General features: G+C 37.8%; 1 protein-coding gene across 1 annotated transcript in view; it reads right to left on the reverse strand.

Annotated features, from left to right (window-relative positions):
• Nucleotides 1–18,656, reverse strand: part of Iqub (IQ motif and ubiquitin domain containing) — a 52,482-nt gene extending 33,826 nt beyond the window's left edge. Inside the window, exons 1-9 of the mRNA XM_090332237.1 lie at nt 18,614–18,656; nt 17,574–17,767; nt 17,214–17,383; nt 15,166–15,536; nt 11,680–11,814; nt 8,929–9,090; nt 8,673–8,845; nt 8,321–8,476; nt 62–272 (exon numbers count right to left, since the gene is read on the reverse strand). Of these exons, the coding sequence (XP_090188363.1) occupies nt 62–272; nt 8,321–8,476; nt 8,673–8,845; nt 8,929–9,090; nt 11,680–11,814; nt 15,166–15,536; nt 17,214–17,383; nt 17,574–17,767; nt 18,614–18,656 (1,615 nt within the window). The remainder of the gene's footprint in view (nt 1–61; nt 273–8,320; nt 8,477–8,672; nt 8,846–8,928; nt 9,091–11,679; nt 11,815–15,165; nt 15,537–17,213; nt 17,384–17,573; nt 17,768–18,613) is intronic.
• Between the last annotated feature and the right edge of the window lie 284 nt (nt 18,657–18,940).

The raw sequence follows: 18,940 nt of genomic DNA on the forward strand, positions 1-18,940 counted from the left end.
TTCTTATTAATCAAAGATTCAAAAATCACTTTATTTCAAAGATAATTCATGTCAAACTTACGTTCCAGTGCATTAAAAAGAAGCTCAAAATCTTCATTTGCTTTAGGATTGTGCCTCCTGTTGTAGTCTGATTGTATCCATTCTTCTTTCTCTCTCTTCTTCCTTAGTTGGTCTTCTACTTCCCAAGCCAGCTTCATCCGCTTCTGTCTTTTTAACTCCTCTACGTAGACTGTAGCATGCCATCGTCTATAGTAAGTCTGGATTACTATCACCTACGTTTTTTAAAAAAATGAAAAGTTGTTGATCAGACAATGGAGAAAGACAAGGGTTATTTCAGTTCTAATTCAGCAATCAAACAATGCTGAAATTCTAATTTTAGTTCTATGTCACACACACACACACACACACCCTGAATCAAAATCTGTGGATAATTTTTGTCACTGCTCCTTGACATTGAAATTTGCAGAAAGCCCTTAGGATGATGAACAGGTTCAGGTAAAACTTGGTTTGAGTCTTCTTTCCTCTACTTGTTATGTATCTGATATTGGTTAAGTTACTTTCCATCTCTGTGATTTTTCATCCTCATCGGTAAAATAAAGATGATAATACTGTAGGGGGAAGTTCTGAGCCTAACCTGGTACATGCCCTCAAAAAGGATGCAAAGTATGGGTGGGTGCTAGTGGATCATGCCTGTAATCCTAGCAAAGTGGGCAGTTAAGGTCTGAGCATCACATTTTAAATCCAGCCAAGGCAGAAATGAAACTCTTTATCTGCAATTAACCAGGAAAAGGCTAGGAATGAAGGTGTAGTTCAAAGAGCAGAGTGCTAGCCTTGAGCTAAAAAGCCAAGCAACAGTACCAGACCCTGTGTTCAAGTCCTACTATGGCACAAATAGTTATCTCCAGCTTACTTAATTGCATGGAGCAAAAACATATTTTCAAGCAAAACTGTATTTCCTAAACACGTAACAGGAAAATATGCGTGAAAAACACCAAAGGCGAATTAGATAAAAGGGAGATCAAAGGAACTAACTATTAAATTATATAAACCATAAATATATTTGGTAGTGTATCACTAATTACACTATCAAAAAGCTCATGATATAGCCATATGGTTTATGATCAATAAATGCAGAGTTGTCACAGCAAGATTGAAGGCCAAACATGTATGACTGACACATTTCTTTCTATTACCCTAATGCCAGATATTTGCAACGAGACTGTATGGAGAAGGAATCAATAGAGATATTGAATGATTCCTTTGCTGACCTCCAAAGAAATAGAAACTAGAAGAATCCAAACAAGATTTGGATTGTGTAGATTGTGTAGGAAACTGGAACCTAATTTTGCACTAGAGAGACAACCTATAACATTCAAGAAATAGCTCTTCAATTGATGTACTCCCAAACTGCATTGATGTAATCCCCAAACTGGAGATGCTATGAGCCAGGTGGGCAACTAACCAGGTAACTACTCAGAAGCTACTTAGAAAAGCGTGAGTAGTATCCCAGAAGGCTGATGACACCACTATGAGTAGAAATCTCCTACCCAGAAAACTACCACCTTCCCAGAATCAAGCATTATACTTTAAAACCAACAGGGTTGTGTTATAGGCATTTTGTGATATGTGCATGCTGTCTACTAAAAATCTGTTTTCCTTAAAAACAGCCAACTATGTAAGAAACGCCAGGTGCCAGTAAGTGGTTCTGCTTTCTCAAGGCTAACACTCTACCACTTGAGCCACAGACCACTTCCAGCTTTTTCTGTGTATGTGGTATTAAAGAATCAAACCCAGGGTTTTGTGCTTGCTAAGCAAGCGCTCTACCAAAAGGCCACTCACAGCTCTAGAATTGTATTTCTCTAAGCATGGTAGCCCATATCAGCAGCAATGCAAATTCTCAGGCCTCACCCCCAGCTCTTAAATAAGAAATTGGTTTGGAGCACTGAACTGTGTGCTAGTATAAACTCTACATAGACTGTTAAAAATAAAGTTTTAGGGCCATTTTACTAAAGGAAAACAAAAACAGAACCCAAAGTCAGACCAGAGTCAATATATTTTTTTTTTTTTTTGCCAGTCCTAGGCTTCAGCTCAGGGCCTGAGCACTGCCCTTGGACTTTCTCAAGGTTAGAGCTCTACCACTTGAGCCTCAGCACCACTTCTGGCTTTTTTCTATGTATGTGGTACCGAGGAATTGAACCTGGGTCTTCGTGCATGCTAGGCAAGCACTTTAACCACTACGCCAAACTCCCGGCCCCAGAGTCAATATTTTTAGAGCAAAGAAAAGGCTTTGGTCTAAGACAATCAATTAAAAGACCACCAAAATTTCTCCTAAAGTGAGTATAAAAGTCAATATGTTATATATTAACTCAGCTTCTTTAACCTTGTAAAATGAATAAATGGCACAAAAGAATAGTGATTTAAATAACACAGACACATTATTAACCTCATATCATTACCAGGATATGAGCAAGCAGTTTATAGCTGGTAAGAAAGGCCTACAATAATTAAAAAATTACTTCCTACCTAGATGTCCTACATGGCTGGACCACTTCTCATTATTTTCCAGCCAGAATGAAGAAGGAAAGAAGAACCCTTGCAGAGCAATGCCTTGCTATATCTCACTTTGTCTCTTAAATCACTGTTTAGATCTTAGTAACATGGATTCCTTGATTCACGAATAAGATTTGTATCCAAGTAAAAGTGGAACAAGGATGACTGTTACCAGAGAGCTAATTGTCATCTATCTAATCTGTAGAACAGGTATGTATATCTGATAGAGCAAATCTTTTTTTTCATATGTTTTATTGTAATTAATAGAAAGGTTACATTATATTCACCAGATAAAAGGTGTATTACTTCACAAACATTGATACCCCTTCTCATGTCTTGGTCCCCATTTCCCTCTTCCAACCCCCACCCCTCATCTTGTTTTCCGCCCTTCCCTATACTACTTCAAATAACCAAATAAGCATATATACAATATATCAAATAACATGGTAAAATACTGTAACCATATGAGATAACTAAGGGACAGCAAAAGAGATGAGACATAACATAGTACATTAAGGACAACAATCACTCAATACATGGCTTTTGTTTCTATATCCTGGAGGTCCTTTCATTTAGCAAAATACTATATAGCCTTATGTATCTAGTTTTGCTCTACTATAAATCTCTGCTAGGAGAGCCCAAGGTTTCTACTGATTATGAAAAATGAGGGAAACCATTGAGCCTATGTTCCTTTAAGTCTGGCTACTTCACTTAATATGAATTTTTCTAAGTCTTTCCATTTCCATACAAATGGGGCGATGTCGTTCTTTCTAATGGCAGCATAGAATTCCATTGTGTATAAATACCACAACTTGTTGATCCACTCATCAACTGAAGGGCATCTGGGTTGGTTCCATATCTTTGCTATGGTTAATAGTGCTGCAGTAAACATCATTGTGCTAGTATATTTAGTATGTCCTTGTTTCTGGACGAGTGAGTAAATACTAAGTAGTGGAATTGCTGTATCATAGGAGAGCTCTTTGCTTAGTCTTTTGAGGAACTGCCATACTGCTTTCCATAGTGATTGAACAAGTTTGCACTCCCACCAACAGTGTAGTAGTGATCCCTCCCGGCTACATCCCCTCCAGCATCTGCTGTTATTAGATTTCTTGATCCTGGCCATTCTAACTGGAGTGAGGTGGAATCTTAGAGTTGTTTTGATTTGCCTTTCTTTTATGGCCAGAGATGTTGAGCATTTCTTCATGTGTCTATAGGCCATTCTTATTTCTTCTTTAAAGAAGACCCTCTTGAAGTCTTTGGCCCGTCTTTTAATGGGATGGTTGTTTCTTTGGAGATGAGTTTTGGAGTGATTCAATTTTTTGAGCTGTTGATATATTTTAGATATGAGGCCTTTGTCCATTGTTTGGTTGGTGAAGATCTTCTCACACTCTGTAGGCTTTCTAGTTAGTTTGCTAGCTATGTCTTTTGCCATACAGAAGCTCTGCAGTTTAATGCAGTCCCACTTATCCAGACTTTCTCTGATTTGTTGTGTTTCTGGGTCCTTATTAAGAAAATTTCGGCCTGTGCCAAGGAGACCTACTGTATCTCCTATTCCTTCTTGTAAAGTTTTCAGTGTATATTCTTTTACCTCAAGGTCTTTGATCCATTTGGAGTTAATCCTGGTGCAGGGTAATAAAGAAGGATCCAACTTTAGCTTTCTGCAGGTGCTTAACCAGTTCTGCCAGCACCACTTGTTGAAGAGGCTGTCTTTCTTCCATTCTATTTTTTTGGCTCCCTTATTGTAGAGCAAATCTTTTTACAGATATGGGTACCCACAGAGCTATGGAAATGTGTATATTACATATCTTATATTATGTAGCTATATAGATAAATATCTAAGGAATAGTAGACAAACAGTTATACTTTGGAATACAGAGGAAAAGTTCATTAAAATTAGAAAGAATTGAGGAAACACTAGAGATATGAAAGATTTATCCAGGCATTCCAAAATATGCCCCATATGAATTCCAGAGGAAATGAATAAAGTTGATTATGCAAATTACTCAATAGATAATAAACAGTTCTTAAAGTGTAAAGGTGCAAAAGGTGTATTATTAAGCCTCAAACACATCAAATTGAAAAACCTAAAAGCATCTAAAAATGAGAGCTATATTGATATCCAACTCACAATTTAAAAGAGCTTCAGAGTTATTCAGAAAGATACTTCTGAAGTTTGATTCTGACATAAATTCAAACTAAAACACACATACTAGGTTTAACTAGTAAAGATCAGCTGAAAGAATTACTAGAGAATGTGTTCCAGCAAGAACAGATTCAAGAGGGAAAATTGATGCAGTAAGGAAAATTTTCATATTTAGCTAAATATACTTTATTTCTTAACAATCAGACATAGGCTATCTTAAGTATGCAAAAACATTATTTACAATTGTACTGATACAATAAATAATATAGTGTAATTCCTTCAATGGATAAGAGGAATAATGGCAGAAGATGCGAAGTTGGTTCACTTGTCCATGTAGAAGATACACAGTTCAATTACGCTTGCATTGGTACAAATAGGTATGTTGAAAAGTTTTATTAACAACTGTTAGAAAAATCTGTGTAAAGTGCTTGGTTCTAAACTATGAAAGATTCACAAGATGAAAAAGTTCAATGAAACTAATTAAGAATGAGAAAAGGCCAATAAATGAATGAAAAAATTCAATAAGAATGATTGGTTAAAACAAGATGAGCTTATACTTGGGAAAGTACAAGACTGTTCAAAGCCCTGAGTTAAAGCCCTAGGACTAGCAAAAAAAAAAAAAAACAAAAAAACAAAAAACAACAAGAAAAAAACGAGACAAGCTTATAGAACCCATACAAATCAACCAGTACTCATGCCTAAAACGCAAAAAGTTTAAAATAATTACTAAGCATTATACTATAGAAGCCATAGAAAAATAAAACAAACATGACCCAAATAGAAAGGGATCACTGAAGAAAAAAGGACTTCTTCATTGAAAGTTTACACCATACTGGCTTTGACTATTCCCTGTTTAGATCTCGTTCCTCAGCTCTACCTCCCATAGAACCTCCAACTCACTTTCCAAGATTCTGTGTGACAAACCTGTGGCTCTTGATGCCATCCCCTTTGGCAGCCATTAAAATTTTATCTTTTCTGCTACTTAACACTTCTCCATCAGCTTTATAACTTAGATCATACTGATATTTATTCTCTTCCAGTCTCATGTGTTCTTTGTCCATGTATGTATATATTTATGTATGTATATGTATACATATACGTATATGCATACTAAAGGAATAAAGTTCCTTTAGTATATGGTTTTGTTGGAGCTTAGAAGATGGTGTCAGATGCTCTATATCTCTACCTAATATCCCATCTTCTCTAATTCCTCTTCCTAAGAAAAATCTCAACTCTTTTGAGTAGCAACAGGTTTGTTTGAGGATGCATGTATCACAAACTTTATCTAGGGGTAGTTATGTGACATTGGGTTGACCAATGAGATGGAAGTGGAAGTCATTGGGCAAAGCTTTCAGGGGAAGCCCTTGAATACATTAAGGCATGCTCACTTTTTCCTTCCTTCACAGAATTCTGACCTGTTGATGCTTTTGCCAGAAATCTTATCAGCAAACTATAACAAATTCATGATGAAAGTGGTTAGCTATAAAGAGAGAAGTCAAACATTGAGCCACTATCCAAACTCAATACAGTAAGAAAGTAAAAACTAGCACAGGAAAGTCTGGAATCAGGTGCTGATTGTCAGATGTAAAGTTAACAAAGTGAACAGCTAACAGTATTTTTCCCATGGATACTATGTGGCTATGAAATACCATACCAATCTTTTTTCTTGGAAGGACTATGAGTCTCTCACTGAAAAAACTTTGGTCTCAAAGCTCATCAGCTGTCAGAAACTTCACTGTTTGAAATGAGATCAGTAAGAATGCAACATCTCACCCTTGCCTTAAGGAACTAAGTCACTTTGACAAAGAAGCAGCCTTGATTTACAACCAAGGTGTAACTTCAGAGAACTTCAGAGAAGATACAACATTCTACTAGTCTTTCAACTTTGTTCCCAGGGGAACCAGACTGTGGTCCACTTCCCAGTCCAGACCTTGAGGCACATCCACTTATACACAGCTGTCTTTTTGCACTGAGACTACCAGGAGATACTACTTTCATTTCCACCAAAAGTCACTTTCCCCTAAAATTCTGTAAAACTCCATCTTTCACCATTTGGTGAACATAACTTTAGTAATAAAGTAAAAGTGCAACAGACTGGAATAATTTGTACTCATAAAACCAGATTTAAAACTAGCCACAGGGTTACATGGATCTCCTTTAAATTAAGAGGCTTTTCTTTATTGTTGTTTTCAATATAACATGTGAAGTCATTTTTTTCTTTCACTTTTTCCCTTTTTGGTTGATCCCCTGTTGTCATTTTTTAGTTTGGTACCCTGTATGTTATATATACATTTATTTATCTGATTTGGGGAAGGGAAAAGGAACAAAATAATGGTGAGATGAAGGAAAAAGGATGAACCAATGCAACAGCAATACATTATGTTGGAAATGAACCCAGCGTAGTGAGGGGGAGAAATCATTCACTTCTCAATGCCTTTGGACGATAGTTTCATGTCATGTGTGTGTGTGTGTGTGTGTGTGTGTGTGTGTGTGTGTGTGTGTGTATAATTTAAATAACTGTTCTTGGGTCATCTTACCAACCAAAAAAAAATGACACCAACAGGTACATGTTATTTACAAGAGGGTTGAAAGTAAGGGAATGAAAAAAGATACACTATATACACAATAAGTAAGTTTTGAAGTGGCTATCATAGTATAAGAGAAAATAGACTTCAATATTCTACTAGGTTGCAATTACTCTGAAATGCTATCTATATGATCCTACGGTGACAAGATTACAAGTCAGAAGTATTGGGAACTATGGATGGTCAAATACAACCCACAAAGGACCTGATATTCTCAAAGGAATGAGAAGAACTGAGTGTCTTAAGGATGCCAGTTTTTTATTTGGGAATATTTTAGATAAAAGGTGTATTCATGGGCTGGGAGCATAGCCTAGTGGTAGAGTGCTTGCCTAGAATGCACCAAGACCCAGGTTCGATTCCTGGATACCACATACAGAGAAAAAAGCCAGAAATGGTGCTGTGTTCCAAGTCCTAGAGCTCTAGTCTTGAAAAAGCCCAAGGACAGCACTCTGGCACTGAGTTCAAGCCCTGGGACAGGCAAAAATATTTTCTTAAAAAAGGTGTATTCGGCCGGGAGTCTGGCCTAGAGGTAGAGTGCTTGCCTAGCATGCACGAAGACCCGGGTTCGATTCCTTGGTACCACATACTTTGAAAAAGCCAGAAGTGGTGCTGAGGCTCAAGTGGTAGAGTTCTAGCCTTGAGAAAAAATCCAAGGACAGTGCTCAGGTCCTGAGCTTAAGCCCAGGACTGGCAAAAAAAAAAAAAAAAAAAGGTGTATTCAGCAGGATGAAAAGTGACTCATACTCCAGGTAGACTTTTCCTGAATCTAATGTAACTTATGAAACACAGTGACTTCAATGGTACACAACAGCTGTGACAATACTCTGAGCCAGAAGACAAGGACCTAAGTTCAAGACTCTGACTTTAAGCCCCAGTACCAGCATAGAAAGAAAGAAAGGAACGAATAAATAAAGGGAGGGAGAAAGGGAGGGAAGGAGGGAGGAAGGAATGGAAGGAAGGAGGGAGTGAGGGTAGGAGAAAGGAAGGAAGGAAGGAAGGAAGGAAAGAAAAGTAAGGGAAAAAAGCAAAAGAGCAATCTTACCGCCTTTAACCTTCGAGCATGGTATTCTTCTGCTGTAAAATATGGCCCTGGCACAACCAGTTTGTCTGTCATATTTGCTACATATACACCAATCTTAGTCATTTGTGTGGATGTTGTATTTGCAGTCTGTTGTAATCTTTTCTTCTCAATAACTGTCTAAAATAAAGCATTAAAATTTTTTAAAGAATCCACCATATATACGTTTTTAAGAGAATATTTTTATATAGCCCATTTTTCCTTTGCAGTCTTAAATGTCACATACCAGGAGAATTTTAATTTGAGAGAATCATTAAGTATATAAGTTATTGATTTTATAATTTTTAAAACTAAATGTAAATATGAAAACATTCACCTGTGTGTTTCTACAAAACCGGTTGGGCTTGTGGGGAATCTTTTTAGGTATAGTTTGTGTTCCAGCATTGTGGTATTCAGTTCCTGTTATTTTATGTCTAAAGCCACCAAGAAATGGCTTGTGGAAGTCAGACTTTATAAACTCCACAGTGATGTCCTTGAACTGATTAGTGCCTATGGAGATAAAACCAAGACTGAATGAAATTCAACTGCAAAGTGACTCAATTGCTTCACCTGAAAGACAAGAAATAGCTCACCTATTTGTACAGTGACTGTCATGATTTTAGAAGACTCATGCAATCCTTCTATTCTTCTGATTGGATATATATCTGTACATGTAGAAATCATTTCCACTTGTACAGTTTCTAGTGGCTTAACTCCTTGCTGTATGAGGCAATCTTTGTCTTTAAGAATTTTTCCTGAAAAAAGAAAGAAGAAAATTTAAAGTGGTTCTCCTTTTTTTAATATATAAAAGAAATAGTTATTTCTTGCTTTTAATGAAACAATAAAATTGTGTACACAATTGAGGGATGAATAAATCAAAATAATTTACATATTCATTAATCAAGTAGTCATTGTTGTGATGAGAATACTAAGAATTTTGTATAGTTTTCAACTATACAATTTATTAGTTGCATGCGTGTGTGTGTGTGTGTCTGTGCCCTAGTCCTGGGCTTAAACTCGTGACTGGGCTCTGTCCTTGAGCTTCTTTTGCTCAAGGCTAGTGTTCTACCAACTGAGCCACATCTCCACTTCTGGCTTCTTTTTTTTGTAGCTTAGTGGAGAAAAGAGTCTCACAGATTTTCTTGCCTGGGCTGGCTTTGCACCACGATCCTCAGATCACAGCCTCCTGAGTGGCTAGGATTACAGTAAGCATGAGCTATATAAGCTAACGCTACAGTTATAGCAATGGCTAACTACATATGCTCATTTTAAGGAGTTTGTAGAAACTCAGATCATTAGATTATTAGGTATACTATTAAGGGTTTCCACTTCTTTTGGAGGGGGCGGGGAGGAACAGTACTTTCGCTTGAACTCTAGACCTAGCACTGTCCCTTAGCCCCTGGCTTATGAGATGTCTGGCATAAAATCACACCCCTGGCTTATGAGATGTCTGGCATAAAATCACGATATTGCTATTGCTCCTGACGTGAAATGTTACCCAGTGGAAATACGTGGCACTCACAGAGAAGGAAGGTCAAAGGATAGAGAGGCTTAAGTACCACCAGATAGCTATCCCAGTCTCAAAGTTCTCTCCTCTCCACTGTTGCACCTTTGACTTAATGTCTAGCAGTTTTCAATTCCCTCATATTTCAGTTCAGACCACCACTTGTCAGAGGTATGACTTTACATACCTCCTGAGTTTTAGGGTCCTTCTGTCAAAAAAGAATGAATAGCAACAATAATAATAATGACAGTAATATTTCCAACCTTCCCTAGAGGATAAGTAGATGGGTTAAGTGATAAGGCAGATCAAATATCTTTCAGAAGTTCTGACACCTTACTAAGGACTCAAGAAACTAACCGTTAGGATTATCATGCATTATCACTATTATGTGTTTACAATTTGACCCTGTTTTCCCAATCAATCTTTAATACATTATTTGAATACATCTTAAGTTGAAGGGTACATATATTCACTATCATACTTTTTATTTTCAATTTTGAAATTGAATTGTTTTTTTGTTTTTTGTTTTTTTTTTTTGCCCCCTTCTCTCTCTCTCTTTCTGGCCCCGCTCGCTCCGGCCCCGCTCGCTCCGGCCCCTTTTCGCTCTGGCCCCGCTCGCTCCGGCCTCTCTGGCTCTGGCTCGGCTCGCTCCCGCACGCTCCGGCCTGCTCGCTCCGTGCTTGCTTTCGGTCTCTGTCGCTTGTTGCAGTCTCCTCTCTGTCACTTCCGGCTTGGTTGTGTATGTGGGATACCGAGGAATCGAACCCCGGTCTTTGTGCATGCTAGGCAAGCACTTTAACCGCTAAGCCAAACTCCCGGGCCCTGAATTGTTTTCTTGATAGACACTTTTGTAACGTTTTTATAAGTCAATAAGAGAACTGTAGGGTCCAGGAGTGTGGCCTACTGGTGGAGTGCTCACCTAGAATGCACAAAACCCTGTGTTTGATTCCTCAGTACCACATACACAGAGAAAGCTGGAAGTGGTGCTGTGGCTCAAGTGGTAGAGGACTAGCCTTGAGCAAGCCCAAGGACAGTATGCAGACCCTGAGTTCATACCCTAGTACTGGCAAAATTAAATATATGAATAAAAAATAAAAACTGTGTAAGCTAAACAATGAGGATTTGTTCATGTGTATTCCATTAAAATAAGAATTTAGTTAGTTGTTAATCTTGTTTACAATGAGGTATGAAGACTATATCTGGTCATGTCACAAGGCTATATAACTTCAGTGTGGATTTTCAATATAACTCACAAATTATTAATATACCTGATATATATCAATATAAAGCATACTCAGAAAATATTTTATAACTCTCGCTTGATTTTCTGTGCTTAAGGCTAGTGCTGTACCACTTGAGCCACACCTCCACTTCTGGCTTTTTGCTACTTAGAGACAGCAATCCTTTTTTCTGTCCAGGCTACCCTTATGAGTACCTAGGACTATAGGTATGAGCCTCTGATTTCTAAAGTGTCTTCTCCATTCCAAAGTCTCACTATTATATCCTTACTATATATTTTTATTAATCAAAACTTCTAAAATCTTCCAGGTTCCCCTTTGGGCATAATTTCATTTTAACATTTGCACATTGTGTGCATGCTTCCTTACAATTTTGAGACAAATTGAGAATGTTAATAATGTTTCATAATTCTTGAGTTCTTAGAAAAGTATCTAGAGCAGGTCTTAGAAAGTGCAGTAACTGAATGACTACAAAATCATATTATACTAAAATAGTAAATTCTGTTTAAGAAATCAAAAATCTAAAGAGAAAATCAGAAACCTAGATTGTTTACATGCTCATATTCAAAAGGTCTTGATCAACATATGACCTCAAAACTTACCCGCATACTTTATCTGCAATGCATAATCTGGGATACCTAATAACTGCGCAAAATGTTCCTTGAGGTGTTTAATCATGCTGTCAACTTTAAAAGATATTATAATTTCCTGGCCCACAGGATGAAGTATAACCTTTACTGTAGAAAAAAAGAGAAATGACATAATCAGACAAGTGCAGCAAGTTCCAGTAATTTACTTACACTCTATAGTCAGGTATAGAATTACAGGCAGAAGTGTGTGGGTGTGGGTGTGTACATGCCTCTGTGTGTGTGTGTGTGTCTAGTGTTTGAACTCAAGATATCAAGCTTGTTAGCAAGATCTTGAGCCTTGCCTACAGCTCTATTTTACTTTATTTTTTCAAGCAGAGTTTCCTTTTATTTTCCCATATAGGGCTTATCCTTAAACAATAATCCTGCTACCCAGGTAGTAGTGATGACAGGTACACACTCAGCTTGTTTGTTGTGATGACAACCAACTACCTTTTGGTTGAAGGTGTACTCAAACAGTGATCCTCCTAATCTCTGCCTCTTAAGTAGTTGGGATTACAACAGCAAGCTATTTTTCTTTTGATGGTACTGGGTTTGATTGGGTCTCAGGCTTGGTAAGCAGGTTGCTGCCATATGAGCCACACTTTCAGTTCTAATGACCTAATTATGAATCACCTAGAATGTAGGTTTCTGCAATCCCTACTACGTACAACTGTAAAAAAGAAGTGACTAAAAACTGAGCCACAAAGGACATAGCTAGCAAGCTAAATAGAAAGCCCACAGAGTAAGAGAAGATCTTCACTAACCATACAACAGACAAAGGCCTCATATCTAAAATATATCAACAGCTCAAAAAATTGAATCACTCCAAAACTAATCTCCAAGGAAACAACCATCCCATTAAAAGATGGGCCAAAGATTTAGAGAGTCTTCTCTGAAGAAGAAATTAAAATGGCCTATAGACACATGAAGAAATGCTCGACATCTCTGGTCATAAAAGAAATGCAAATCAAAACAACTCTAAGATTCCACCTCACTCCAGTTAGAATGGCCAGGATCAAGAAATCTAATAACAGCAGATGCTGGAAAGGATGTGGCCAGGAGGGATCACTACTACACTGTTGGTGGGAGTGCAAACTCGTTCAACCACTATGGAAAGCAGTATGGCAGTTCCTCAAAAGACTAAACATAGAGCTCCCCTATGATCCAACAATTCCACTACTTGGCATTTACCCAATCGTCCAGAAACAAGGACATACTAATACACTAGCACAACGATGTTCACTGCAGCACTATTTACCATAGCAAAGATATGGAACCAACCCAGATGTCCCTCAGTTGATGAGTGGATCAACAAGTTGTGGTATTTATACACAATGGAATTCTATGCTGTTGTCAGAAAGAACGACATCTCCCCATTTGTATGGAAATGGAAAGACTTAGAAAAAATCATATTAAGTGAAGTAAGCCAGACTCAAAGGAACTTAGGCTCAATGGTTTCCCTCATTTTTCATAATCAGTAGAAACCTTGCGCTCTCCTAGCAGAGATTTACAATAGAACAAAATCTAGAGACATTAGGCCAAATAGTATGACACTAAATGTAAGGACCTCCAGGATAAGGAAACAAAAGCCATACAATGAGTGATTGTTGTCCTTAATGTACTATGTTATCTCTCATCTCTTTTGCCATCCCTTGGTTATCTCACATTGTTACAATTTTTCACCTTGTTATCTGATATATTTTATATGTGCTTAATTGGTTATTTGAAATTGGATAGGGAAGGGGGGAAATCAAGATAAACGGGGTGGAGGGTAGGAGGGAAATGGGGACCATGTCATGAGAAAGGGTATCATTGTTTGTGAAGTTATGCACCTTCTATCTGGTGAATATAATGTAACCCTTCTATTAATCACAATAAAAAATTATTTAATAAAAAAATGACCCATGTTCCCCCTATGAAATCTTGGTAATTTACAAAGTCCTCTGGATTTCCTTATGTTGTCAGGGATATTTGTAATGTAATATTTAAAGCGGTCCTATTTTGAGATGGCTTTGTTAGGAAAATGTTATTAGAACCACAGCTTGAAGGTCTTGTGGCTGCAGCAGATGCCTGGATACCCTGAGCTAGCCTTGTGGAGAGGGTTCATTTGAAACATAACTGTCAGCAGCTTGGGAGCTTTTCCAAGTTTATGGTGTTGAGCTGCACTGTTAGTTTAACATTGTGTCCCGTAAGTTTGTACCTGCCAAATGTCCCCTTTCTTGCTGTGACAAGGCAGGACCTTGTCTCAGAAGCACTGTGCTACTATGCAACAAAGTTGAGCATGTCACCCAGTGCTGGGGGCCTTGTTTCAGGAAAGATACTGTTCTACCTTCCACATTAACCAGGAAACATCATTTTTTTAACCTGTTCACAAATGGCTTTCTTATTGAGTCTATTGTACTGTCTCTTCTTACAGAGAGATCCTTTTTGACCAACATATGGCAATTGGTAATGCCTGTTTTAGGTAAAAGCTAGCTGCTGGTGGTTCACCCTGTAATCATAACAACTCTGAGAAACCTGAGAAAGTCCCTGGGACTCCAATTAACTACCAGACAAAGTGTTTGCTCAAAGTGGTAGAGCACTAGTTCTAAGCAAAAGACCTCAAGGACAGTGCCCAGGCTCTAAGTTCAAGTTCCAGGACTGACAAAAAAAACTTTTTGTTACATTGAGCACTGACTCATACTCTGATCTTACATAATGGCTTCACTATTTTTCTCTCCTTTCTTGCCATTCTTTATGTAGTATGTCCATGCAAGCATGAACCACTCTGCTGTATTCAAACGCTACATATTACTGGGTAAGGTAAGCTAAAATTACTGCTATTAAATGATGTCTCATGGGAGGAAGCTCTCAAAACCTCATGGACAAAGAGGAAAAGTGGTGACTTAATGGTTTCCTACCCAACTACCTTGTTATCCCTACTGTTCTGTTATCAACAATGTAGAAGCTCCTATAAACTAGCCACATGATTCTGTGTATCTCTTTAAAACTGACCTACAGTGAAAGGAAATAATTTTTCCAAAGCTAAAGATAAGGTTAGTTAACACAAAGCAGACTGCAGAAATATATCAAAGCAACATGAAATGTGGGATGAACACTGAATATGAAGCTAGAAATTCTGGACTCAAGTCCTCATCCTGCCATTTGATAGCTATGTCCTACAGTTGATTCCAAATTATTATATAAAAGAAATTCAATTACACTCAAGAATTGAGCTGCTACTTTTCTGGGTCCTTAAGCATTTGCAAACCTATTTTATTTGAAAATATATTTGCATATGCATTTACAATGTAATGATGCTCACTTATTACACACGTAGTGACAGATTCAAGGGGTGCAATTATGGAAGTCTGATTTGCAAGGGAGAATAGCACGAAATATGAGTACGCCTTCAAACAAGTGAAAAAAAGCAAGTTTGTTGAAATGAGAAAATAATACCCTCGGCTTTCCATTACCTACCAGTTACTGATGACTCCTTTGTTGACATGTGCAGAGACTCCTTGACAGCCTTTAGTCTAGTCAGAAATGTCAAATTGTCATCACTTAGAAAGTCTGAATCCATCTCATATTGCATTTTCTGCTGGTTGAAGTTAACTAAGGATTTAATTGAGGACTCCGCCTGCAATGGGAAAGGTTCCTCCTCGAATGATTCTGACATTGTAGCTGAGTATTCACGAGGAACAAGTGCTTCCTCCCTTTCATTGAACTCCTCTTGATCATATTCCTCATCATCCATTAGATATGCCTCTGGAAATTGTTCTTCTTGAGATGGAATATAGACATTTTCCTCTTTTCGCTCAGCATCTTCTTCCTTTTGGGCAGACATTTTCCTAGATTGAAGAAAAAGAAATACATTTACTACCTATATGAGTTCCTATGCCAAATACTAATATCTTGGCTGGTAAAGAGTGAAGATCCTAATATACAATAAGGTAGCTCATCATTATATAGTTATTATGTCATTAACGACAGACATCACGTTAAGAACATTGATAATATTTTAATTTAAAAAAACAGAAATAAAAATTAATATAGGAACCTCAAGACAAGAATTATGAGAGCAATATTCTGCTAACATGTGGGAAAGTACTTTAAAATATCTGCTATTTCTTAATCTTTAAAAAAGGATTTATTGAATTGCTGAATATTAAACTGATATAGTATTTATGCTCTGGCATTAAAAATGATTAGAAGCTTCAGTAGGCCAGCCAGCTTCCCTATAACTGTATATTTTACATTAGCTCTGCTCTCATAGATTAGAGCAGAAAACACCAATCATCATTTAGCTTTCTATACCTATTGAAACTGTAATTTTCCCATTAATATATTTATTTTTCCCTTAATATATTCTTAGCATTCCTTAACATGTATTTCTACTTAAATATGGCATTCATGTCAATTTTTTCCAAGAAGTTCATTGTAATTTCATCTCAGGGCTAAACTGTATTGAATTCAACTGTTCCTCAATTGATAGCCACTCAAGCTGTCTCTAGTTCCTTACTGTTAGAAAGAAGGCTGTGACATATGTGTGTGCATATGTATCTGACTACATGTGTGAGCATATAATAAAATGCATTGCTATAATTAGAGTGAATAAATCAAAAGACAGGCAGTTTCTACCTCTGTTAAATCCTATCAAACTGATGTCTTAAATGACAGCACTGTATTAGGCTCCCCAAAACAGTCCTTGGACATTTCCTTACATCATAGTATCGTGAGTTTTAATTAAATCTCCTGCTGTATGTTGCAATTACATTCCTATTGGTCCTTCACTTTAGATTATTAGGAAAATGTATCCATCTTTTTGTTTAGGTGTTCCCAGGTCTCAAGATATGCTTAGAAACTCCACAATGAGACACAAATATGTATGTACACATATACAGACATATACATATACATTATAATGCTGTACGCCTGCAAATACTGACAGAATGATTCCAAGATGTAGAGGGTTCTTTGTAAAACAGCATGTACAACGTCATCCCACGTGCAACTACATGTTAGTACACACATGGATTGCTTCTGAAGGTGAAATAGTGATGGGAAGGGAATGGCTAAGAGTAAAAATTCCCCTGTTCATTTTTGCTTGTTTAAACTTGTAAACATTAAGGTATGCTTATTTCACACGGTTTGATCATTGTTTTGAGAAGCTGTGTGTTGGGCCGGGAGTTTGGCCGAGTGGTAGAGTGCTTGCTAAGCATGCACAAAGACCCAGGTTCGATTCCTCGGTACCACATACATAGAAAAAAGCTGAAAGTGGTGCTGAAGCTCAAGTGGTAGAGCTCTAGCCTTGAGAAAGTCCAAGGACAGTGCTCAGGCCCTGAGCTCAAGCCCAGGACTGGCAAAAAAAAAAAAAAAAGCTGTGTGTTACCATTGCATTAAAATCCCCCTTTTTACCTGTTATGCAGTCACCCTTCTACTAAATAGGTCTGTTGATTTTTTAATTATTTAAAGATGATGATGGGTGAAGGAGAGAGGATTTCCTTGCCAGGAAAATCTGGATGTACTGTAGACTGAAAATAACCTCCTGGGATGGGTAGACTTTTAATGAGGGACGATCTGAGTACGCCCAGCCTCCCTCGTATAGTGTTACCCCAAGAAGCAACCAGTGTGTGCAGTGCAGTCTATATACTGGCTGGACGCTGATGCTCTCAGATCCCAAATCAGAAAAAAGGAGCTAGGAAAGGAGTCAAGAATGACAGGATGACTTTACAAGGTATTAAACATGTTAAAGGCGGAGGAGCATTCCTGACCGGTGGAGGAGCTCAGGCAGGATCAGTGACTCGCAAGTCCACCTTTCGGGTCACAGTCACAAGACTGGGTCAAGGCGCTGGCCAGAAGAGGCAAGCCACGAACTGTTCTCTTACCTGGCTAAGAATCAGGCCACTTCTGGACATGTAGCTTCCTCGATCCTGGCAAGCAGCCCTCTGTACCCAAGTGCTCTGTTGTTGGCCGTATCCTAGCAACTGTCTGGCACCACCTCCTCCAGCTAAGTCACCACCCACTGTACACAGCTCTCCCTGGGGACGAGCTGAGGCAAGGGTTAGCACTTGCTGGAAACCTAGATGTGAAAGTGTCTGAGATGATAAACTTTGCCAAGAGTCCTGTTATACTAAAACAAACAAAACACAGTTCTCCGAACCAAGCATTAACTGCAATTTATGCTTGCAGACATAAAAAAAAAAAAAAAAACAAAGAGAAAATGAAACTGAGAGACAAGAAAACTGACAAAGGAGAACATGGATGCACATCAGTAAATGCTTGTTATATTTGATTTAGGACTTAGCTTCCTGGCAGCCAAGAAAAAAGGGAGAAACTGGGAAATAATTCACCTTATGCTAAAGATATGCAGAACTTTTGCTAAGTACTAAATTGCAATCGTTCTCCCCACTCCCATCATGAAATTCTTCAAGGGTGTTCTTTTTTAAAAAAAAAAAAAGGTAATTTTGAGAAAAACATCAGGAATATTCTTACAAAGGTAGTAACAAATTTCACATGGCTATTGTATAGTAACTAAGAGTAAGCATCATCACCAACATATATTTCTGATGAACTCCTTAAAACTATTTTATTGAGGAAATTTCACTAGCTCAGAGTTCTGACATGGAAGTTAGGATTAAACAGAAGTGGTCTGACTCCAAAGCCTAGATTTTAAACCATTAGTAGACGATACTGTTTAACACTCTTTGATACTTTAAAAGGATGTTGCATTAGCATTTTTGTTATACGTAGCACAAGACAGTTTCCACATTTATATTAATCATTCTCTTCATGTTTTTGTACCTGTATAATTCTGTTAAAATTGCAGTCTCATCTCTCCAATATTTTTATGGCATTCATCTGTTTATTTAAGATGCTAGTACAGAGGCTGAAACATAAGGCCTCACAGTCTCATTTCACTTATAACTTGCTCTCTGTTGGGAGCCAAGTGCAGGGTCAGGCTGGCCCATGAATCTGCATCACTAAGATAACCACACAAAGAAATGAGCTGTCATGAATGAACACCATGCCTAATTTTGAGCTATATTGTAGGTTTTGTGAATCACTTTCTGCTGAGACTTGATTACCATTGGGTACGAATGTGTTATTGCTTTATCACTCTGCTGAGACTTATAGTGAGAGTAAACATGTGGACCTCTTCCACCCTGCCCACCGTTGTGCTGATAGGCTCCAGCACTCCAGCACCCTATATTAGCTGAATGTACTTCGTCAATAAACGAGTTCCTGCCTTGAC

Source organism: Megascapheus bottae, chromosome 5, assembly GCF_031878675.1.
Source record: "Megascapheus bottae isolate mThoBot1 chromosome 5, mThoBot2.hap1, whole genome shotgun sequence".
Classification (NCBI taxonomy): domain Eukaryota; kingdom Metazoa; phylum Chordata; class Mammalia; order Rodentia; family Geomyidae; genus Megascapheus; species Megascapheus bottae.